General features: G+C 36.9%; 1 protein-coding gene across 17 annotated transcripts in view; it reads left to right on the top strand.

The window, feature by feature from the left end:
- Positions 1 to 26082, top strand: part of FOXP1 (forkhead box P1) — a 512173-nt gene that overhangs the window by 408973 nt on the left and 77118 nt on the right. For 15 of the 17 annotated variants that reach the window (XM_050957376.1, XM_050957384.1, XM_050957371.1 and 12 more), the window contains 4 exons: positions 10275 to 10412; positions 11544 to 11633; positions 17332 to 17491; positions 23477 to 23681. In XM_050957376.1, the coding sequence (XP_050813333.1) occupies positions 10275 to 10412; positions 11544 to 11633; positions 17332 to 17491; positions 23477 to 23681 (593 nt within the window). The remainder of the gene's footprint in view (positions 1 to 10274; positions 10413 to 11543; positions 11634 to 17331; positions 17492 to 23476; positions 23682 to 26082) is intronic. The other 2 variants (XM_050957388.1, XM_050957385.1) reach the window with 1 other exon arrangement.

Genomic DNA, 26082 nt, shown 5'->3' with positions numbered 1-26082 from the left:
AGTACTGCAGTGCAAATGAGATGATTCTTCTAGGCTGGTGGTAGTGGGGAGGAGGGAACCCTTAGGAAGTGGGTGGTAAGTTTAGAGCAAAGTGCATATACACTCTTCCTCTTTGGAATTAACTCTTTCAAACCCTGCATGTTTTAAGGAAATACTGAACAAGTCAAATTATTCCCATATTCAGAAAATGTAAAAGCAAAAGAACTTAAAAATGCAGTGTGTTTATTTTAATAGATGTCAGCATTCTGAAAATGACAGTTTCTTCATTTTTAACAAAAACAAGTTTGGCAGCAGGAAGTGTGAATCATTCAATGGGTGACTAAGATCTGTTTATGAAACTAAATAGTTGGATTTATTCTAGCTGTCAGTGTTGAAATGTTAACTAAATAAATTATTGAAGTTTATAGCTAATAAAATGTAAATTAAACATGCTAGTCTACCTTTTTAAAAACAAAACAATAAGTTATATTTCATTGGGATCAAAATTAGTTTTCATGACTAGCACTTAAGGGCCCGATCCTGGAAGCATTGTGAGGTGTTTCGTTGAAATAAATGGATACATTTGAGCACTATGCATGGTAGTAAGTAATAGCAGAATTGGGCCCTTAGTTCTCATGTTTACTATACAAAGTCTTCAGGTATCTTAAACGCTTTTTGAATCAAGTTTGAAGAGGTTTCTCTATATGTTTACACCTGTATGTGATCAAATATATTAAGGTATGTGTATCTGTGCTTTGTGTGTGTGTAGACGTTATGTCTTTTTGTGAATTGTAGCAGTAGCAATGTAGGAAATTGTTGTAAAAGCATTGCTCCTATGGTGCTACTGTTCAAACTCCTTTCTTCACATCAATTGGAAAATACGTTTTCAGAGGGCTTTAAATGAACTCTGTGACTACCTTAAAAAATTTCATTGATAAGGATGTAAAAATGAAATCCAAATCCTGACTAAACAGTGTAGCTGACTTGGCCTAGAATGTGATAGAGCTGAACTGAAAACTGATTGGTCTGACACTTTATAATCAAAGTTGATTTATTGTTCATTAGTAGTGCATTAGCCCTTTCAAGCAAGACAGTTATTTGTGTAGTAGCCTGTCAAACAAAAGACTTCTAGCACCTGTCATTTCTAAACCGTGAGATAAGCAACCAGATATTAAGATATGCAAATAGAAATATGCTTGGACAAGGTAAAGTGCCAGCAATTTTCCTTTTAAAAATAATATTCCTTTATTTGCAGTGGATAATAGCAGCATCTAGATAAATCTGAGTAAAAACTAAATGCATTCCCCTAAAATATGGATTGGTATCAGAAGTATGGGGAATCATATTGGAATTCAGCATGCTTCTTTCATGATTTCAGGGCACCTCACATGAAAAGGTAAAAAACACAGGCAGGTTAATCCCTTGTTAAAAGTTGGTTATTAATGGGAAAGAAAGGAATGCCATTTATAGCCTTTATCTTATTTATTTAAAAAAAATTTACAGTCCAGACTCAAGGCAATGTTTATGTTTTTGTCAGTTTCCATCACCCCATTTTCCCCAATGGACAGATGTCATAAAGTGATGTTCTCACAGGTAGGGGTTAATTTTATGAAAACTTGATGACATCACAGTAGAGCTGTGAGAATGTCAAAAAACCCTCGGCTGCCATATTCAAACAGATTTGCTCTGAATTGTCTCCCCCTCTCGAAAAGGAATGATCCCATGACATAAAACAGAAAACAACACAAGTGTCAAAAGAAAACACAATTAGTGAACTTCTGTCTGCCGCCATAGAAACGAGGATTAATTTATGTTATTCCAGAGCATGGAATGGAGACTATCTGCATGAGGATATATAGTGTATTGTCTTCTGTGAATTTTCATTTGACAGGGATTTTGGAGACTGTGATCTTAATTAAATTTCAACTGACTCAAATAATGCATCTAAAGGCATGCAGTGTTGCGTAACCTTGCTGAGTTGGTAAACCATAAATTATCAGAAAGCTTTTGATAGGAAGGGCTGCTTTGAAATTTTTTGTTTGCTATAGTTAGTGTTTTTTAAAGGTTCACTTTACTATGCTTATTTACCCTGTTTTTAAAACTGTGTCATTGTTTACTCTAAAAAAATAGATGAGCTCTATCTAGGACGTGCTCTGGCCAGACATCCCAACTGTAGCTTAACTAAACATGAATAGTATTGGATACAGTGGAAGTGACATGAAAAATAAAATAAAAAGCCATGGCGTTCTAGAACTATACATGCTGGTGTTAATACAGAACAACGAGCTACGTCTCGATGATCCTTGTGCACGTTTTGAAAATGTAACTCTCCATAACATCCTGAAATTAATATTGCAGTGTAAATAGTTATCAAACAACCAAACTGACCACCATCTGCTAGTTATAATACATCACACAGGCATTATTGAAAAGGACCCATTATTCAGTAGTGATGGACAATATAATCTGACATGTACAGAAGTTGTTTTGATGCTTAGTGTACTGTAAATGTAAACAAGAGAAAACTTGCAACAGGTTTGTGGATAAGGTTAAAAATGTTTCTTGGACACTGAGAGATGCAGAAAAGACATGTAATTTAACTGTTAAGCAGCCTTTTAAGTGGCCAGTTTTTGTGTATTGCTAGTACTTGAAAATACTAGGTATTCCATGTTCATTTATTTTGAATATACTGAAGCTAACTAGTTGGCTGGTTCAGTGTAATATGAACTGTAACAGTGTTGCTACATTTAAAAGGACAGTATTCTCTGGTTGTCTAAAGGTTGGGGAGGCTTATTCCATCCAAAAGTTTGGGGAGCTGCAAAGCCATGACATGATTGCTTGAGACATCTCTCTTACAATCATTGTATAGGAGTTTTAGCCAAGTGTATGCTTGAGAGAAAGAGAGAGAACTTGGGCTTAATTTATGAAAATGTTTATTCCTGTGAGATAAGTTATTGATGTTTTTTTCCTCTCCTCCTTGGTAGGTAAAAAAAAATACGAGGGATAGTATTATCAATGCTTGAACAGCAAAATTGTGAGAAATTCTTGACACCATATGCAAAATTTGTTATTGTTTGGGGAATGGCTTGACAGGTTATAAGTAGTTTGTTTGCTTTTATTGAAAGCAGAACTGCATTACTGGAAGAGTTTGCCATAGTTCAGGGTTCAGTTAAAATGTCCTGTACTACCTTGTTTTTATAAGGTGCTTTCTTGCTCAGCTTTATTCTCCAGTTGTAAGAAAAGGGGGGAAAATGTATCATGTCCTCGTCTGCAGAACTGGCTGAAATGGCTGTGTAGAGATTTTGGAGTGAAGTAACAATGGGAAGTAGCTCTTCTCCAGCCCTTTTTGATTTTTAACCTTTCCAGTGCAGTGCGGTGTTAGAAACTGTATCTGCTTGCTAAATGAATATTGGAAAAATAGAATAAATATTGAACAAATATGCATAATTGCTAATTATTCTCTACATTGGTTTATGGTAGTTTTACCTTCACTGATAAGGTAAGATGTTGTATTACTTAGGAGGGGGAAAAAGCAACCAACAACAACAACCTGATAGGTTTTAATTTTTAAGCTTTATCTTGCCCTTAAATCTGAAACATCATTGTTCAAATAACTGAGAACAAGGTAAACCAACAACATCAAAAAGGTCGGCTTCTGTGATTTCTCAAGGGCTTGTTATTTTGTACTTTCCAATTCTATTTGATGTCTTGACAAAACAAGATGACACAAGGGAGAATACATTAAATTTTGATTTTCAGCTAACCTGTTACAGTACTGGCAGCTTAATTTCTTTTACTTTTTACTGAAGATGGCTTTTTGCACAATTATTCTAATTGCCAAGCCACTTTATGAAAAGGTTTCTTTACGGGCTTCCCATTTGCCTTGATTTTGCTAGGCATTTTTTTGAACATGTTTTGACCTTTAACACAGGGAGAGCTTGCTGGTTGGAGTGTGTCTTCATTAGAAGTAAATCAGTGAATAGCAAGATTGTCAAAGAAGCAACTGATGTTTTCTCATTAGAATCTAATTTGCACTGTTATGCTTAGCTGTGATGTGTAGATGAAGGTGTCTGTGATAAGTGTGAAAAGCTGCACATTTTAAGCAAATAAAGTTTGCAAGTATTTTAAAGGCTGTAACTCTGAACAAAGTAGCAACACCTAAAAGAGTGTTTAAGTTGAACAGAAGTTAAGTTTGTCATAGCATCATTTGACTATTTTGTATTTAATTTAAGTAGATTGGTTTAACAAATTGAATATATTTTTTAAATTGCTTATTAATATTTAAACTGAAGAGTACAGGTCTCCTCTAATGCCCAAAATTAGAAGAACAGATCGTTTCATGTTTAACTCTTTAAGGAAAGAATAGATTTAAAGTGAAGAGACATAACCTTTCAGAATGATTCTGGTTCTTTTTCTGGGGGGAAGGGGATTTTTGTTCTTTTCATGTAAACATGCCATAGGGAAGACAATGCCCCCCTATATAGGTTTTTTTTTCCTTAGTTCACTTAAAGTTCTTGACATAGTAAGTGCTGCTGATTCAGTCACAGTTTATTATTTAAGTGCCCCTTAATATATTAATGAATTAATACACAAATGTAAGGAACCCAATATATTGCTCAGTGCATTAAAGATGTGTGGGTGGGGATGAGGTTTTAAAGGTTTTGATGGGCTTGGGGATATTTTGATGGTATATGTTTGGGGTGCGGTATAGGTTGGTAGGGGGTATTGGGTTTTGTCATAATGCTGTTGATCCAACTCTTCTTCTGGAGGAAAATACAAAATATTTGCCACACTTTTTATAGATTCATCATAAACTGTCATCACTGGTTTGAATTGTATATTTAGGTTATAATTTTTTCTGTCATGTAGGTGAATCAGAGGAGAAAACTTTTTTAATGTAAAAAAAAATTGTGAGGTTGAAAAGATCATTCTACTTATTCGGTGACTGTTTGTGTACATTTCACTTTCATCTGTATTTGACAAATGTTAAGAGTAGAAAGGATTTAATTTATGTAAACTTTATATTTTTATGCAAATTAAATGGGTATTTATTATAGCTGAAACAATTATCCTAGCACTTAGTAGGGAACCTGGCATGCATGAGAAGTGGTAGATAAGATCAAATGAAGTTCTTCTAATGTCCCATTCTGTGTTTAAAAAAATGAAATTTTACCAGTTTTGTTTTGACTAGAGAAGAATACAGAAGGCTTCATAGAGTAGATATTCTGAAATATTGCAGAATTCCAAGAGAGCCGAGATTACTACATTACATAAATCAAAGGAAGATCTCTCCTCTTGATAAAATGTAATAAACTAAATGATAAAAATAAAATGTTAATTGAATTTTAAAGAGGGGGTTTTTTGCTCTCTCTTTTTTAATAGAGGGTTATATTGTTACAGAGCACTGTTATGCTAATGACTATTTAGCTGGTTTTACATTAATATAATAAACATGAAGACGGGTAATGTATTATACAGTATTGTGGCAAAATAGTTGTCTAAAAGTGAAATTCCATTTTTCATAATGATACAGAATGATAGTTTCTGCATGAATAGTTCTAGCAGTTTAGCTTTTTTGTTGTTGTTGTTGTTTTAAAGACTGAAATATTATGTCAGAAATATTTTGTGCTCAGGATGAATATGGGTACTGTGTTCAGTACTTTATTATTTTACAAGCGTCAGATACAGACTGCGGCATTATGCTTTTGTGTTTTCCAATACATCAGTCTCTCTTCTCTTGTGGCATCACCAAAGTTATTTTTTTATGTTGCTTCACTTGAAGGTTTCTGTATTTTGTATTTTTCACATTTTAGTCTTATGATAGGCACTCAAGTTAATGGTTATTTATACAGCTCTATTTTTCATGTAGTCCACTTTTTTAATTACTGCTCTATGCTTCATTCTTTCTTTTTATGTGTTCAGTTATATTTTTGCTCCATTTAACTTTTGGCAACAAAGCCTTCATCCAAAGAAACACAGTCTTAAATCCAGATACTTGGCATAATAACTAGATTTGTGCCAAATTTTAACACACTGTCACAAGAAATGAAGGTTTTGCTGGCAAAGATTTTAATTTTGTGGGGTTTTTTAACCTAAAGAAATCGTCCACCTCTTAAATGTACTGTGATAGTTAACAATCATACAACTAGCTCCAATAATGAGAGATGTGGAAATTGCATTCTGTGCTGGTTTATTCTGTATACAGGTTTTAACTAGCTGAAAATATTTGGTTAGTATTTAATTATGTTAATATAAGTGAAAAGGGAAAAATAGATTATAATCACTTTCTTCCTCTTAACTCTATCCTATTTAGATAGAACAGTGCCAAATGTGTCATTGTTACATTGAGGATGAGCTTGGCCCAAGTTCTTTAAGTTTTTCTTTTCTTTTTCTTGGTAAGCATCCTATAACATGGTGTATTTTCAGGGCTGAGGAGATGGCCGAGAGTGGAAAGGATTGTTGTGGAATCCTGAGAAATAGCAAACAGAGCCTTGAGAGAAATATAAAGAGTCTGAAAGCAATTGTCAGTATTAAAGACATTTTTTGCCGTTGATTATATTAGGATGTCAGCAGGTCTATACTAGCAGAGTTCCAAAAGCCAAAATGCAGCTGTATTTTTACCTCCACTGCCAGTTTTACATGCAGCTGGGTGTCTCCCACACCTTATTGTTATCAGTCAACAATTCAGCATACAGTCTATTAAATATACCAACAACAACAACAATACTATGTCCTTCTGAAAATAGAAATAAACAACTAATTAAGGGTGATTTCTATTGTTCTTAGTAAGTTAGCATTCTCTATATGTATCTGCCAGTAGTTTAATTTGAACTTCAACTCCCTGAAGGCAATAAGACAGAATTATTTTAGTTCTTCATAAACTGCCTTCTGTGATTCATTGTTAACTCATAAAACAAACTCATTTTCATGTGCTTAAACAGGTATGCCATTTCCAGTGTAGGTTTATAATTATAATTGTTTTTGTTTTTGGCAACACATTTAAATTGGCAATTGAGAGAGAGAAATCTAAAATTAACGTATAGCCCCCAGTTCAGGTGTGACTTACTATCACACAAAATATCAGAAATAAATATTTTTCTCTGAAGTAATGTAAAGTATATTGTATAGTATCTTAAAATAAAGTTTAATTTTGACTGAATACACTCAAAAAGGGATCAATAAATATTAGAGAGCTGTAGTTAAGAACTTACATGACTGTTTTAAATACTATTGATTTAAACCACTGGCTAGATTTTATGAATCAAAGTGTAATTTCCAAGCTTTGGCTATATTTCTCAACTCTAAAGCACTCTCTCTTGTGTGCCTTTAGCAGCTTTCCAGACATTCAACACGGGATTAAATGATAGTAGTTACAATGATCAATAGGTTAAGACCGGTACAATCACTCTTACCGCTAATGACCTCAGTAGTAATGGGTAATAAAGTGTGGGCTATAATAGGCTATTGCTGGTGCTGCATGCCCTTTGATTCCTGGTATTACTAGGGACTAGCTACAAGGAAAAGTTGGACGTTGGAAGTTAAGGGAGTGGATATATAGGCCATAATTCTTAACTATTTAAAGACCTTAAACTGTGCTCTTTTTTTCTTTGACACAATAGTTTCTGGTCCATTTGAATATGTTTGTTAAAGGTTTCCATAAGTTATTTTCATGATATGCTGGAGCAGAAACTTTGGGTAAATCTAACTTTTATTACATTTGTAAATTAAAGGCAGAGCCCTCTTTAGCAGTACAGAGCTAGCTGGTGTGACAATGTGGTTTCAGATGATTAAAGTAAGTTGAGCTCATCAGCATGCTCCTGCTGTCTGAAAGATGTCATATATGTGTTTTCTGCTACCTGTAAAACATTTCTGTTTTAGTAAAGTATTAACAGTTTCTGTTTAGAAATTCTTCATTGGAAGGTACACAAACACTTCTCAAATATAGGAGCAAATCTTGCCCTTAGACCCATGTGCACAACTCCCCTGGAAGTCAGTGGGAGTTGTCCATCCATAACCAAGGGCAGAATAATGTGGCCCTTAGTATTCATCACTGATTTGTAGGGTTTTAGAGCACCCCACCCTGTTCCTGTCTGTATCCCTGGTTGTTGTCAGAAATCTGATTGAAGACTATTTGTATTGTATATCTTCCAAGAATAGCACAGAAAACATACTTAAACATGCTTCCTTCTCTGTTTGCTCAGTCATACTTCAATAAAAGATAGTGTAAACCTCAAGGAAAGGTAAGCTTCTTTGGGGATTGAATAACAAAGACGAGTAAAGCTTAAAAGCTAGTATGGTGACTACCCAATATAAGTAAAAAAAATTCTACTTTGAAAAAGTTATTTTAAAAATCACATGGATTAGGATACTCAGAATTAATGAGTTTACTGGCTGATGATTGAGGCTTCTCAGGGTCTGTCTCAATTGCTATGGCACTTCTATAGTGCAATTGCTGTCCAGTATGTTCACTATAGAAATACACATACAGCTAAATCCTAGTTCTAACTAGGTCACTAGGAGTTTCACCATGGACTTCAATGGAACTAGGAACTGTCCTGTAATTAAATCTTTATTTTCATAGTTATCAGATGTGACTGTCTGTTGTATATTATGGTGGGTTGTCCAGATGTATACCATAGTGCACATTCAGAAGAACTCTGGGATACTGAGAACTCCTGGGTGACATTCCAGTGCCATATAAATGAGATGTCAAAAGTACATAACCATTTCTTGGACTTTTTCAAACAAATGTCTTAAAAGCAGTTCCTGGGACTTGCACATAACATGTGCACAACAGCACTGGAGGATGTGCACTGTACGTGAATCTGACCTTCAGGAGCCGTTTTTAGTTCATCAAAATTAGCGATGCTGAGAAATCAGGACATCAGTGCATAATGACTGTGAAATTAGGAATGAAAGCTTGCTATGCAAATGACAGGACAAATCATGTGAAAAAGTCAAGATAAACTGCATATTAAGACATTACGTTACATAAAATTCATACTGCATTTCTCTCTTGCTTACTACTACTCTGAAAGATTTTTTTTAAAAATTCTTTTATCTTCTGATCAGCTATTGTCTGCTGATTTTTAAAAAGTGGTGCGCAGAGAAAGTGCAAAACATGTTATTACCTTTTATTGTAATACATGAGATGACAAGAGATCCTTTTTAACAAAGTATATCCTTTACTGCTTTTAGTTCTGTGCTGTCACATATTTGATTTGAAACTAAAGAAAAGTAAGGTGCTTAAATATTACTGTTAAAAGTCATATGGGTTTTGTCTTTTTGCTCTATTGTTGTTTTTTCTTTCTATTTTTTTCCTTTTTTTATTATTTCTAGTGAGATAGTCTTCTTGCATTACTGGGACTGACAAAATGGTTCTCATGTAGTCTGCAAATTAAATACAAGTGCAGTGATTATTTTGAATAGCTAAATTACATTCTAGAAAGCTTGCAGAATTCATAGCATTGTCATTAGGTATCCGCTTGAATACAATTTGTGTAACCTTGGCCAAGACAGCCTGTCATTTTAATGTCAGTGTTTTATCTGAACAAGACATCATCCTTTCAGATACAGTGTACAGGTTCCTTGCAGAGATGCCCGTGCAGAAACGTGTTAACAGTTGCAAATATGAAATGCTATCAAGTTCATCACTGTAGCTGTTTGTCACTGAAATGTCATGGAAAGCGGCTTTTAATGGTATCTCACATAATATGAAAGAATTGAAGACATCTGTATGCTGGGTGAATATGGAATGGTAAAGACATTGTAGTAGGGTCTTTCTGTTAAAATTGCATAGGAACATAGGTGCTGTTAGTCACATCTCTGAGCTTTCATTCATTTTCTTAAAATCGTTGTCTTACGAGGGTCTAGATCCCATCAGTGTGGGACACCAGATCGTTTTTTCTTTTTTGTGTGTATCTATTGAGTTGACTGTTTCTTCTAAAAATAAATCTATCTTGACAGCTTATTCATATATTGACATAATTTTCATTGCAATAATGCTTTGGAGAAAAAAACTGTAGCTGGGAGAAAATTAAAATCAGTGCTTTCATGTTTACTCCAGTGATCTCTAAAAGCTCTTGCACTTTTTAGTACTTTGCCACTACGGAGGATGAGAAGTAAGCAATACAGCAGAAAACAGGATGGTGTCTGAACCAGTTCTGTAGACACAGCAATGGACAAATCATTATCAGGATAAAAATAAATGCTCAATATTAAAACGTAAAATAAACTGTAGTAGAACTTTTTACAAAGTGTTCTGACGTCTTATGCCCACTGTGTTCATGCTCTAGGTCCCAGTGTCAGTGGCTATGATGACACCTCAAGTTATCACTCCCCAACAAATGCAGCAGATCCTCCAGCAACAAGTGCTAACTCCCCAGCAACTCCAGGTCCTGCTCCAGCAGCAGCAGGCACTCATGCTTCAACAGGTAATTGTTTCTTTTACAGCTGGTAAGATGGCTATTATAGGTGTATTAATGTCCTTAAATATTCCTTTAGTGAAAGCAGCCTACATACAGGAGCACATATTTTATAGTAGCTGTATCTGGGGTGAGCTGATTGCCCTGCTGTACTTAAAGCTAGCGATTGCTATTGAAAACGGAAGTGCAGGGACTAAAACTTAACAGCCTTTCCCAGATCGCTACATAAAGATGCATGTTTAAGAAACAAGAATCCTACAGATGCCGCCATTGCTCACACCTGCATCCTCCTTGGCACATCACTTCCTTCTGACTAGTTGGAATAAACAAAGAATATAGTTGAGAGGTGTTTTCAGTTCTAAAACTTAATGAACCAATATGGAACAATAAGGACTCTCAAAACCCGTCAACAGCACCGTGGCATATTTGCAAGCTTTAACCCTTGAATTTCAGCAAACGAATGTATTGTGGAGTATCAGTTTTCCTGGGTGCCCAATTCAACATGTGAGCCTGTGTCAGCTAAAAGTTTGCAATAAATGAAGTATGGTTTTAAAGTTTACTTATCTTAATGTGCTGCACAACATTAATTCATTAATTCCATGATGACTTTAAAGGCCACTACAAGCTAACCTTGTGTACTCTTTCCTCACTGTCACTCTCTCAGTCATTCATTCACTGAGTGGATGTCTAAACTGCGTACATCTACTATCCATCTGGGAAGTGGAGAAGGGGAGGGGTATTATCTGTGATGCCTATGTATGTATTGAACAAAACTTAATACGGTCAAACCCTATCATTTAGAAAGCATGTATATGTTTCACAACAGAGATTTACCAGCCTCTCTCAGCAAGGGCATTTTGGCTTTGTTGTTACAATCAAAGGTCATTCCTTGCCTTATTTTAATTAGTTTGTGTAGAAAATGGTATGTTTTTCATCAGTTCATTTTGGAGATTACTTTTCAAATGATAATGCCAAGAATAGTCAGTGTGCCCTGAATTTATTGTCGAGTTTCAAACTAAAGGTCAGACCATCACAGATAAAAGGATGCTGTTTTTCAAATCACAGTTTGTGTGTTACAACAAGAGAGACACGGAATTGTCCCTCCACTTTGTTACTTACTGTGTTTCCTCTTCTTTATAGCAGCAGCTTCAGGAGTTTTATAAGAAACAACAGGAACAGTTGCAGCTTCAACTTTTACAGCAACAACATGCTGGAAAACAGCCTAAAGAGGTACAGACAATACCCATTTTACTTTCAAACCACAGATCCCAGGGGACTGCCTAGTGGCTATTAAACCATCATTCATCTTATAAATGATTACACAACTGAGCTGACTCTATCAGGTCTCAGCTTTCAGCTTTAGAGTTATTGTCCTGTTTTCTCTTTTATTTTCTTGTGCTTCCCATTTGCTTGCTGCCACATATTTTATAGCACAACATCATACCTTGCTGTTTGGTGTGAGTATTGGAACAAGTATCTTGACTAGTGTCTTGGGAGAGTGTTTTTTGGAAGTGAGTTATTTTACACTGGGTGAAAATAAGGATGCAGTAGTCAAGATGCTGTGCTCTCGAAGCAGGGAAATACTTCAAGAGGTTTTGAGTGCAGGTTCCCTGTATCAAGGCAGAGGCTCAGATTACACATTTGTCATAGTTGTAACTTAGAACAAGAACTGCCTTTAAGGAACATTTGTTGTGTCACATACCAACAAAATCTGAGATGCAAAGATAAGACTGAAGGGCCATCTCAGCTCCTCACATCGTACCTAGCTATTACAGCCCACGTGATATGTATAATAGCAGGAGACATCGATCTGTTGTCACTGCAATACATAGACACAATGGGACAAGTTAGGGCCGAAAGTGTCTGTCTGAACTTTAAATACACTTGCTTTTCTAAACTTCTATCACAATCAGAACTTTGTATCGTTTATAGCGATATTATTACTATTATTTAAAATTTAAGAAACCAGATTTCCTCCTTGAAGTAACATGAGAAACTGTGTAGATCCATGTTCAGGATCTGATGCCATGAACATTTAGTAATCGGTGGCATCAGTGCCTGGATGGACACTTGTTAGTAAGCTGCTTCTTGGCACAAAATGCTGTGTAATGCCTTTCCTAGCAGTGAGGCGTTCCTGTTGGTGTGGCAGGCATGCTGCGCGAAGTACACATAATAAAAACGGCCCGACCAATTTTTTTTCTTTTCTTTTCCAATTTGGTGAGTTGTACCATCCATGGCACATTTCAACCCAGTGTGAATTTTTACAGTTGAGCTATAAACCACTGAAAATAGGGGGTTTGTAGTGGAAATGCTGACGCAACCTTAACTACAATGTGCGAATGGGCACCACTCTAATAAAAAAGGAACAGATTAAAAAGTGTCTAAAATGTAAATCTAAAGGACTAACAGTAATTAAAATGGAAATGGCACAGGGAGGGAAGGCATGTAATTGTGAGATATCACTGTGCAGAATGCTCTCAGCTTTGTTTTGCTGGCTGTTTTTCTAATTCAGTAGGGCTTACTCATCAGTGGCAGTTCAGTGTGCGTTAATGACTCTGGGATGCAGGCATCACTCTGGACAAAGAAATGATTATTGTGCGGTCAAAAGAAGTTCAAAGACAAGAAGGGAATTTCAGTTTTTTCCTTAGAGATCCACATTCAAGAGCATATAAATTAAGCCAAATGTTAAAAACCACAGTCTGAAAGCTGACTTCAAAGTCACAACTCTCTAATTAATGAACTGCAAGCTTCAGTTTGGACAAGTCCTGGTTTGACGCGCCCATAAATCAACATGACAGGTCTGTTTCACAGTCTCAGACAGTGCTTGTCATTGAGTCACATCAGATGTAAACACAGCAGAAAAAAGAGGGAATATGAAGGAGGTGCAATTGATCAACAGAATTGGTAAAAACCCACTTTTGAAGCGCATTATGCATGATCACAGGAAATGGCTATAGCCTCAAGAGGCTGTCTCCTTCTGCTGTTGCTTTTTTGAATCAGATTTCTAACAGCCTTCAAAAGGGAGAATAAGAATTATGGAGCTTCTCCCCTGTGGCTGGCAGGCAATAACCCCCTGTTGTTATTTTGTGCTTCTTTCTTTTCAAAGGCGTCAAAATTTAGTTTTTTAAAGATCTTTAACTCTATATTTGAAGACAAACAATAAAGGGCTGCCACTGTCATTCTTATCAGTTACCAGGGATTGTATTTTTTCTTTCTGTTGCCACTTCTTATTAACCTCTTATTTGGTCTATTAGACATAGTTTTGAATGCAAGCCTGCATGCTGGGAGAACATGAAAGTTCAGATGAGCTCAGAGGGCAGATAAAGAAATTTTGAAGGGGAAAGTTACACAGCAGAATGAACGATAAAAGTTAACGCTTCTAAATTGCTGTTGTCAGACAGGAGAGCATCTCCGACACAAAGATGATGGCTTGGAGTTGAAAGAAAAAAAATACTTTGTGTTAAAAGGCAAGAAGGGAAGTTAGACAATGTGATGGCCTTTTAATATGTAACACACTGATTTACTGTGGTCACACTTCTGATATTGCCCTATCCAAAGTTACAATAAGAAAAGACTCCTTCCTGTTTTAAGAAGAATATTATAATATAATAGACATAGGAGAATAAGGGTCCAAGACTCTTTTGCTTTTACTGCTATTTTTTTTCCTGATGATGTTAGTTAGAGGCCTGTTTCAACAATGCATTTCATTCCACAGGTTTTTCAGCTCCATTTTCCTGAGCTAAAGAGGGTGTTCTTACTAAATTAGCATGCAGTTGGTGGTCCTTTTTTGTGCTAAAAATGACAATGGAGTTATAGCTGGCAATTTTGTGATGTGGACTGGTGGTTGTGATTTTAACATGGTTTGAACTTGGACATTGACAGATGAAAGAAGCCTATTAATTTACTGTATCCCCCAGTCGTTAGTGGCTCATAATATTGTACCATCAGTTTACACACACACACACCCTCCAAAAACAAACAAACAAACAAACCCCACCACCAAAATCCTGTTAGTCAGAGAGATTTGACCTATAACCAGGACAATACACAGGACTTCTGCGACCTTTTCATTTACATTGTGTTAAGGGGAATTTACAGTTTGACGCAGAGCAAGTTCCCCTTAGTGATCGCAAGAGCTCTTTCTGTAACTCACTGCAATCTTTTCTTTTCTTTTTTTAAAGCACTAGCTCATCTAGTCTACAAAACCGCTTCCCTGATACCTGACAGAACTGACTTTGAGAGGCAGCGGACAGAATTAATTTTTAAATAAAGGTAGCAGAAGAATCCCATTTTGTGCGTTCAAGTTGGGCTAAGAGAATTGTTTTAAAAAGGCCGTTTGTCCTCCAGCAGTTTTGACAGTTTATGTTAGGCGGTAGGGAGTAACCTAAGAAAGGAAAACAGACCTTTGACAGAAGCTTATGGGAGGGGATCAAAAATGCAAGTTTTATCAGGATATTTCAACATTTTAACACTGACTACTGACCTGACAACAGGACTGCACTGAGACCTTTTTTGTATGCATTCAATTGTGAGAAGTAAACAAACTGACTTGTATCCTGTGTTTGGTAACTGGGTGGGGAGCACAGTTTGGCAACGTGTGTTGCTTTTAAATTCTTTCTTGGACAATGGGCCTTGTATACTTTTATATCCTGGCTTTTCAAATGTAGAGAGCTTTCATGAGCTTTTCTTAGGGATAGCTGAGAAGAGAACCAAACAGGCATCAGTCAATTTATATAAATAAAGTGTTGTAAAATCTTCATTTACATTAGATGGCAAATAACCAACATGTCCAAACCAGGGAATATTTTACCTCCGGTTTTGTTTTGTTTTTTTACTATGATCACATTGATCATTTTTTATTATGAGAATATCTGAAGAGCCAAAAATTATTCAAACGTGAACATCACCATCATTGTGGTTTACATTAATCTGATAACTTGCGAAATAGGAAAAACAATTGGATCATTTTGAGCATGCTGTTTTACAAATGAAAATGCTGGCTCTTAATTTTAATTTATTTACATTTTTGTTGTTGGTACTGTAGATTTTGTTTTTCAGAATGGAACTCAATTAACTTTCTCAGTGGTATGAGGGTAGGTCTGAAATTGGTTGCTAATATGAGATTGGTTGGGTTTTTGCTATAAAATAAGCCATTTGGGGATTAGAGCAAAAATAGCTTCCATTACTCTAAACTTTCTCCAGTTGTCTTTTTTTAAAAACCAAGCTTATGTCAAGTTGAGCATGACTGGGTCTATTCTCTCATCACCGCACTGATGCCTCTCCCGTGATCCGAACGGAGCATTCCATATGTGAATGGGGCGAATTGATTCCTTAAATTTTTTCAGGGACTTTTTAAAATCTGGGGCCAGCTCCTCAGTTGGTGTAAACCGGTGTCACTCCAGTGACTTCAGTGGATTTCACTGTTACACACCAGCTGAGGATCTGACTCAGAATCTTTAAAGGGATTGTAAGGTGTTAAAATGCCGGGGGTGGGAGTGGTGACTGGACACTTTGTAAGAGTGCCTGTGCCTGCAGTTTTGTAAGAGTTAATTTTCTTTCCGTAATTGTTAGCTATAATGTGGATAAGACCTCCACCTTGATATGATTCCTAGCAGATTAGGGATATTAGATAATTTCCTTCTATTTATTGTACTGCTGCGCTGTATTATCTTTCTATCACTCAGATAATTACTAAGGAAATCTACATAAATTGTTTTTGGCTAGCACAAGGAACTGCTAAACACTGGCATGATGTATTGATGTTTTACACAACAAAAGTTTTCCTCCTGTCATTGTACAATAAATAAAAAGATATGTATCAAAATGCAAAGCCTTTCATGGTTTTTTAAGAACAAAGCAAATAAAATACAAGATGAGCATGGAAGCAAAACCTAGAGGGTTCCTTAAACTGAAGCAAAATTAAGAACTCTGAAGCCTGGAGTACAGTACATATTAAACACTCACATTCAAGTAAGATGTTGTTTGCTAAATTATGAATGTATGTAATTAAAATCTAGTGGCTGTTTCTGTGAAAGATTTACAATGTTATTTCATCGTTTGTCATGGCTAATTAACAATATTAGATGAAGTTTTTCTTCTTCAAAGGTCTGATTTTTTTCTCATTTATTTATGTCAGAAGTGATAAACAGAGTAGTTAAAAGCTTCTCCGGGCGCAATAGTGAGAAAAGCAACATGTTCTTTTACACCTCAAAGGTTCAAGGTTCAAATCCCAGTGGAGTACAGCAACTCTGTCTTCTTTATAGTGAGAATAATTAAAAATTTCAAAGTGCAGAAAGTAAAAGTCTTAAATATAGCATGGAACAATTCAATATACCAGAGAAAGTACTGTAACTTGATTAATGAATAAGAGAGAGCAAGTATAGAAAATGCAATAAATTAACCCAATCAGTTGCCTTAATAGTTGAGACAATCCTTGCATGCGTAAACGGAGCATGGCACAGGATTATTTTTCATTCCTCTTAAGTATGATATGACCTTGCAATGCGATTTTTCCATTTATATTCACGCTGTTCATCCTGAAGCATCACCAATGGCTTCAGATTACACACAGGTTGCTTTATTGACGACCAAAATGCGACCACTTCTGGGTTGAAACTTTTGTAGCACAATATAACACAACAACTTAGACCAAGAAATGGAGAATAAATATTTCATGTGACATGCAGGGGGAGTTTAGGTAGGAAGAATGTAATTGCCCAATGTGGAATTTGGCCACAACCCTGTGGTTAACACTGCTACTGAAATAATGACTTGGGATCTTTAATGAGAAGTGGTCAGGGCCTCCATTCAGTGTCCTTTCTTGGTGCTGACTATAATCAGGCGAAGCGTTTTAAAACTGGGAGCCATTTAAATACCTTGTATACATACTTAGTTCTGAAATGACAAATATGCCTTTTTCCCCTTTCAGCCACAGCAACAGCAAGTGGCTACACAACAGTTGGCCTTTCAGCAGCAGCTCTTACAGATGCAACAACTGCAGCAACAGCATCTCCTGTCTTTGCAGCGTCAAGGTCTGCTAACAATCCAGCCTGGCCAGGCTACCCTGCCTTTGCAGCCTCTTGCTCAAGGTATGTGTGCAGTCTGGAAACCACCAACCGTAACCCTCCATCTCGGGGCTTTAGAGAAGATAACAAATACAATCTAAAATGGAATAAAAGCTCCCATAGGCTGGTAAAGTAACGGATAAGAAAGGAACTGACAAGCAGGTTGCTCATTAGAAGGTTTGTAGCTATTCTGGGAAACACAACACCGAAGTGTTGGATTGCTCTCCCTGAAAATGGGCAAACAGAGTGGCGTTTGGGTTGAGTTTGCATAAGTGTCCAGAAAGCTGAATATGAAGCTCCTAGGTCTACAAATCTAGATATGTTCAGAATAGGCTTGCTAGCAAGATTGCTGGCACTTTGGTCATGGCTAGGAATAGCAGGAGAATAGCCTTTCATATGTTGTTTTGGCACTTCAGGTCCTTCCTGACGGGAAATCAGACATGGGAAACTCAGACCCAAATGTTGCCGATCGCTGGGAGTTTGGTTCCCTTTTACCTTTAGATATGGGCAAAAGTGGGACTGTTCGGGTTTTTTCCATATCTGTTTTACTCATCCTTGGTTCCATTGCAAGTAAACACAGTGAACCAGATCCCCAGCTGGTATAAACTGGTATAGCTCCATTCTCCTCTCAAACTGAAGCAAATTAGGGTTAACTCCTCTGAAGTTAGTAGCATTATTCTGGCATAAATTGAGAATCAGATCCCTTGCATCTTTCCACAGTCACAGACTTTGCAGTAAATTAGTACTCCTCCGAAGTACTTAGGTTATGAAAGATTTCTTTAAATGTGTTAGTAGCTCTTTTTATTTAGCAGTACTTTTGAGAATGGTTAAAAAATCTATAGTTTATTTCTCCTCTGCTTCATTTTCACTGTGTTACACGCCCTAAGACACTGAGACCAACCTCAGCCCAGGCTGTTCTTACTAAGCAGGCAGACTGTTAAAAGTTGACATGGCTTGAGGAGTGGGTCTTTAAAATGCTGGTATTTCTGAAGAGTTTTCTCTTCCCTTCCCTTCTCTCATTCCCTCAAAATGTGTTAAATTTAAAGTCACCTTAACCTCTCAAGTCAGCTCAGGTTGAATGATTTAGTTTCTTCAAAGCAGTTAACAGCCTCAAGGCTCCTACCGGTTGCTAAGCCCTGTAGTGTATTTATATTTAGATACATTCACTTAAACAGAGGAAAGAAGTTCTACTCCCCATCTCCCCGTTCCCCCCAAAATACACACATTGCTGCCGGAGGACGTAGGGAGATACCTATGTGTAGTGGAATCCTCATTGGCCAGGTTGGGCCACATGTTTACTTCCTTCCCTTTTCTAACTTCAGTTTGAAGAAATTAAATTCCGCATGTGTCATTTATGCCTTGGCTGCCTAAATAATGGAGGTCTCACATTGGACTTGCCATGCACGTGAATCTCCCGCTGATTTCAGTGGAGGCTGTGTCTGTGAGGGCTGCGGGATTGGGCCTTTGATATTTACTCATCCTCTAGCGCATCTTTGTCAAGGGGGTTGGGGGGGAATAGTATGGAACTAGTCCAGAAAAAAGGCACGTAGGCTATGCCATTTGTACTTGCAAAATGTTACAACGTGCATTAATTACACCTTCAGATTTATTGTTGGAAACATCGCAAGCTGTTCCTACACACCCACTGGACTCAAGCTTCAACCTTTCTAATTTTTCCCACAGCTCCTATACTATTAAGTTTGCTCAGTAAGGTTCATTGTATAGTACATCAGTTAGGCTGTCCAAAAGAGGGCAATTGGGCAGTGACAAGACACGCTCATGTGTAATGTGAAAGAAATGAATGTGGTGATGCATGAAGTGTAATCTGTGCAGTAACACATCAGAGACACCAGTAGGTAATTCAGCAGTCATGGCATTGATTGATATGGTTAGCAGTGTAGTATAACTATTAGTTGCTACAACATTTGGAAGGAGCATATTTAAAACCGAAGGGGTGCCTAGCTGCATGCCAGAGTTCACATAAATATAAACAAAGGTGCTTCAGAGGTCTGATTCTAGTGGGGAAATGAATTATAGTGTTGATATCATCCCTTGTGAAACTGGGACTCAGTTTAAAAAAAAAAGTAACTTGAGAATTCAGGCAGGTTGGAATACAACACTTTTTTTTTTTTTTTTTTTTTATCAGAGAGAGAGAGATGATGGCTTAAAACTGATGTCATTATGAGGTTTAAATCAACTTTCTGCTTGCTTGAACATGGTCACCTGGGTATGGAGGTACAAGGACAAAAAGAGGTTGAGCAACTCGGTTTGTCTTTGAGCCAGTGATACCTGGGGTTGTGAAATTGAGTTCCATGAACAGTAATCTGTCAACTGTCCCCACAACATACATTTTTTAAACCCGTGCCTGCGTTTTCTTTCATAATGAAAGGGACTAGTTGTCCTGAAAAATGCAATGATGAGCCAGAGTTATGGTTTAAAATAATTTGTAAAAACTCTTTAATTTAAAAAAGAATCCCTAGTGTACCATTTTCTTTCAGAATATTTTGCCAGACTGGAACAAATACTGTAAAACACACAAAAACCTCGAATAAATGTAGACATGTATTCATGACAAATTAAAGCATTTGTTACCTAGTCGCATTCTAGATGGCATATAGTAATTGTAATATTAATAAATGTTTCCAAGGAGTGAACCGCAGTTTATATGTAATTTTTGTTTTGGTTTTCAGAACTCGTTCATTGTTCAAACTACATTTTTTGTTTCAGCACTTACCTATTGTCTTATACAAAATAGCACATCCTCTAATGTTATGTTTTTTGTAATCTCTGCAGTGTCGTGCAGATCTTGGACACATCTATAATCTGGATTTTACATCTGCACACAGCCACAATTTTAAAATGAACCCAATTTCAGCAGTATTCTGAACTATTAGGGCTAGTTCTTCAAAATCAGGCTATAAAATTAAACTTGCAAATCTCACTTCAGGTCTGCAAATAATAGGGTGGAGGCATCTAGTTGTCTGATTGCTCTCACAGATTAGGCAGGTATAGGTCTAAATCCTGTTGTTTGCAATTGCAAAGTTGCGGACATAAATAATTGTGACCACAGATAGTTGCACATGCAATTTTAGAGGCTTGATTTAAAACGTGTCCCTTAATATTATAGTGAAATTATATAAGGGTAAATTACATAATTTATTATGTTAATTGCCATATTTGGTTTGATTTTTAGCATTTGTTCCATCATTTTGGAAGATACTTTTAGGGCCACTGTGTTTAAGAACCATTTAGATTGACGAGCAATAAGCATATCTTTCAGCTGTTAATTTGACAATTTAGTTAGGAATCATTTTTGGTTATCGTCGAAGTGTTAGATTTTGCTTTCTAACCAAGTGATGTCCGTGATTTGGTCACTTTAAAGTAACTGGTATCACTTGTGTGTGTATATATATGATGTAATGATTACAATTCTGTTATCTAATCCCGTCTGACCTGAAACCTGGCTCTTATTACCTACGTTGGTTGCTACTACACAGCATTTGCTGCCTTCCACTTCCAAACTGAACGTTACCCTCATACATTGAAAGGTGACTATAATTCTCGTTAATGTTAATCTGAGTTATGCTTGTGTATTAAATGTAGAACAAACCTACTGACTTTGGGGGGGGGTTATTGCTTTAACACTTAAAAGCTTTGTCTTCAAATGAATCATTAATATATCCAAAAATGATTAGGTGAATTCTAAAGATCTGCTACTACCAATTAAAAATCTACTACTTGTCTACAGATACAGATAGTGCCCCCCCAAGACTATTATTCTTTCTTTATTTGTTTATCCCCCCCAAAATAAAAATAAGTGTTGCGAACTCATATGGTCTCATATCAATATGTTATCAGCAACAGACAAGCCTATTCACTATTGTTGCAATTGAGTAAACAGTGGCGTAAGGGTCAGCCCTATTCACAGGTAATTGTTAGTGTGCAGTCAGTCCTGTCAAGCATGTTAGCTAAAAATACATCCCACACTGTCACTTTGCAAGGTGTTTGAAAATAATCACCCAGATGCAGCAAAACAGGACATAGGCTTGTGTACTGACATTTCTCTTTGTTTAATTTGCCTCAGAGGTTTATTTTCAGGGGACAAGTAATAATTGAATATGTCTAATAACTAAATGCTCATTTGGGACAAAATCCATCAACATATAATTGGCATTTGATATTTATGAAAGAAAAATGACTTGGCTTTCGAGAGATAGATGTGTCCTAAGACTGTCTGATCACCTAATGTATAAATTGAAGCTTCTTTTATAATATATATTAATTGCAGATACTTAAGCATTTTAGCTTTTTTTTGCAGTGAACCGTTAGCAGAGACCAACTGTTTTTGTTAATGCTACTCTCAGAAAGGCGGGGAAGGTTATTGGTCTGTCGTGCAATAATTTACTCCTCTTTGATATGCAAACGATCCACGGTGAATATAAAAAAATCCTATCAGACTCATTTCACAGTTCTTAACCACTTAGATTCTCTGGAGTCTATCGCCTCATTAGACCAGTGCTCTCCAAAGCTAGCATAATTAAAATCTTTAACAGTTTAGCAAAGTAAAGATGTTTGGCTGATCACGGTGAGATGATTATCTATCCATTGTATTCTAAATGACAAAAATAAATTAAATTTAGACCTTGGCATTTTTTATTATGTGTTTCAAATGAATATAATGCATACTGCCTCTCCCTCCCAATAGCGTAGGTTTGGTAGGATACGTGCCTGTTTGAGCTGCTGCTGTGTATTCAGAAAATGGCAGATTTCCTTAGGATAGCTGCAGCGTTACAACACACTGAAACAATGAACGCTGAACCAAATACCCAGGAAGTCCTATTCTAAAGCAGACTATTTATTTATTTATTTTGAAAACTTTCAGGATTTTATATATTTTAGATGTCTTTAAAAAGATGCTGTCTCTTCTGCTTATTCTATTCTCCCATACTGTTCTGAAATAGCATTGAAACGTTCTGTGATCTGAGAGGTTAGATCATGCTTTCTGAAGAAAGATTACCTTTATAACATGATCAAAGTCCAGGTTGCATTGGACCATGTTACTCCCAGATGTATCTGCAAGGATGAATTTTGTCCCGCTGGTGGTGTGTAAAGTTCTCTCACCTGGAATGCCAGTTGAACCTTGTAAATAAGGCTGGTGTCCATTTTGACGCTCCTACGGAACAACATTTCTTGAAGCTTATTTTATGTTTTCATTTCACTTTTGAATGGCTCATTAGCATTGATCTAAGAAATGACAGTAATAATAGTGTTACTTGTGTAGAAAGTTATACAGTTTTTCAATAGACACATCCATCAATTAAGTGAAAAGTACTAGAAACCGAAATTAATGAGAAAGATAGGTGTGTTAATGAAATAATCATAGTATAATCAATTTGACTGTTAAAATTTGAAAAGCATTCCAGGAAGACAATATGAATTCATAATTTATGTCTAAAAGTGATTAATAAAAACTGTATTTAATAATAAAGCTATTTGTCATCATTTAAAACTAAAGCACAAAATTAGTCACATTGTGGTTCATGTTGTCATAACAACACAGTTGAATAATTTTATTTGAAGATCTTCCTTGGTTCTAAAAATAGATTAGAATGTTTTCAGTTCTTTCTTTTTAAAAAATGCAACAAAATTTCTTCAGATGGCTGCAGAGTATAGCCTGGCCCCACTTTCTTGCAGCGATCTCACCGGCAAAACTCATTTGGAGCTCTGCTTCCAAAGGGACTTTGGGATTGGGCCCTCTGGTACAAAAATCATAGAAATACTAATTAATGGCACAGAAATCTTGCTTTAATAGGAACTGCATGTTGGGCGCTAATCAATTTAGCAGGAAACATGAAGTGTTACTTCTGTATTAGCCTTTAGTTAAAAAAAAAAAAAAACCCACAGAAAACTAACACTGGGCTTTGTTTACTGACTCTTTGATTTAATTACTGTTTTAAGAGGGCCGAATTAGCTGTTAATTGATTTAATTATCCAATTTGTTTGTTTCAGGCATGATTCCAACAGAACTGCAGCAGCTCTGGAAAGAAGTGACAAGCTCTCATACAGCAGAGGAAATAGCAAGCAACAACCACAGCAGTTTGGATCTGTCCACCACATGTGTCTCCTCTTCAGCACCTTCTAAGACCTCCTTAATAATAAACCCACACGCCTCAACTAATGGACAGCTATCGGTCCACACTCCTAAAAGGGAGAGGTAGGTGCTGGTAGAATTTACATATATCTACATGTAAATCAGTATCTTTGGTTATTGTGATATTGGTGACTCTAACGGGAGATTATTTACAATGGTGGCCGACAACCTGGCCCACATTTTCTCCTTGCTTTCTCCTGCCATTGACTGCAGTGAGTTTGCAGAAGATTTATGAGGGAGCAGAATTTGGCCCTTTTGTTTAGGTCTGTATGGCTTGCTAATTGGATGAATGCTACACCAATGCATGCATGATTAGTTTATTAAAACTGTTTTGAATATGATCTGTGATGTGAAGATTATAATTGCTTAAACATTTCCAACATGGCATTAGTGTTACTGTTGATGTGCCCTAGGGATTTAAATCATGGGTGAGGAAGAATTAGTTGGTCAGTAACACCCATTTTATCATACATCACCCACTTTGTTACCATGTTGTAGTTCCTTGTCTTACATTATGTTATATGGTTGCAGATCTTCTGTACTCACTGACTCCCACAAAACAGAACAGACTTGAATTTTCCAGGTTGATAAGAAGTGCAATATTTCTTTTAAAGTACCTGTACATTCAGATTACTGGCACAGGCTTGGTTTTTAAAAGTTTGAACTAATTTGTACTTGCCTGAGTGGTAGTTTGAAAGTGGTGACTTAATTCAGGGATTGTCTGTTGAAGATGCTTCTTAAGTATGGTTCCACTTGAGGTGAAGGCTATTTCATTGCGGTTCTTTTCCGCCTGACATTTCTGCATCACTTCCATAAGGTACTTCTAATGTATTTTTAACTATTGATTACAGTGAAATATATGCTCCTAAGTCAAGGAGAGTTCTTGTTCTTGTTTTTGTTTGGAAAGCTACTGTAAGAGTTCAGGCTTAAGGTTTAGTCTGAACCCTGTGTGTGCGCGTACACACACGTGTCAAACTAAGATTCTTATTCTGTGAAACAGAGTTTATCTGTGCTTGCAAAACGATACCAGACACTTACTAGCCAGAGACTGATATGAAAGATATGTCCCCCCTCATGAGGTCCTACAGCATGCTCTGATGAGAAGTGCAGTTTTCTACATAGCTTTCGCAAGCAGCACAGTGAAATTTGACACGATCCCTTTCCCTTCCCCTTTTGTCCACAGAGATTTTGAGTAGTAACATTGAGACTGACCAAAGTCTTACTCTTCTCTTTGCTGCTAATTGGAAACAGCAGCAGAGAGTCTGGAACTGGGTCTGCAGACTAAGGAAGACAGTACTGTGTACATTAGTTGACATTTCAGAAGATTCTCTTCGCTAGCCTAGAAATGTAATGTTTAGTGTTTGATGAAAGCTAGATTCCACAGAAATGGATAGATTTGTTCTTCCTTCACCCTTTTACTCATGGGGAAGTAGATGAGTGATTTTTTTCAAGCCTGGGAGTTATTCCAGTGATCGAAAGCATGTTGATAAGAAAACTACATGAACGCATCGCGTATCTTTCTAACATTAAGAAAATCAAGCTGTTACGTATAGGTATAATATATAGAACACACCCTTGAGAAAATTACTGTTGAAAGATTGTTATATACAGTAGGAATAATTTTGTAACTTACATAGGAAGGGCTCTGATGTTCATACAAGTGTACATTCATACATAGATATGAAACCAGTGTATTGGTTATAACGCACACCATCCAGGGTATAGTTTCCACGAAGGAATAGATGGGATACTAAACTAATAGGGTTTTTAATGATAGGGTTTCATTAAATGATTAGATTGTATCTTTACTTCTTGTACAGCTGAATAAGGAAAAGTTTTTATGATTTTTCTGGTCATATTTGTACTCTGAGATATTTTTTAAAAATGCAAGTTTTTTTCAAACAGTTAAAGACCACACAATGGAATGGGTCTGCTCTCAGTGGGAAACAGTAGGTCCCTCCCTAAGTTAAGTTTGGAACACAGTGGAGATAGAATCACAGGACTGGAAGGGACCTCGAGAGGTCATCTAATCCAGTCCCCTGCACTCATGGCAGGACTAAGTATTATCTAGACCAGGGGCAGGCAAACTTTCTGGCCTGAGGGCTGCATCAGGTTTACAAAATTGTATGTAGGGCCGGTTAGAGGAGGCCATGCCTCCCCAAACAGCCAGGCGTGGCCTAGCCCTGCCCCCATCCAACCCCCTCCTGCTTCTTGTTCCCTGACACTGCCCCACCCCACCCCTGGACTCCTGCCCCATCCAATTCACCCCATCTCCCCCGCTCCCTATCCCCTGACTGCCCCCTGCTACTCCATCCAACCCCCCCTCCTTGCTGACTGCCACCTGGGGGCTCCTGCCCCCATTCAACCCCCCTGTTCCCTGCCTTCTGAGCACCCCGACTCCTATCCACATACACACCTTGATCACCACCCCAAACTCCTCTGTCCAAACCCCCCCCCCCCCATT

Source organism: Gopherus flavomarginatus, chromosome 6, assembly GCF_025201925.1.
Source record: "Gopherus flavomarginatus isolate rGopFla2 chromosome 6, rGopFla2.mat.asm, whole genome shotgun sequence".
In the NCBI taxonomy this organism is placed as follows: Eukaryota; Metazoa; Chordata; order Testudines; family Testudinidae; genus Gopherus; species Gopherus flavomarginatus.
This window is presented reverse-complemented; position numbering and strand designations above follow the sequence as displayed.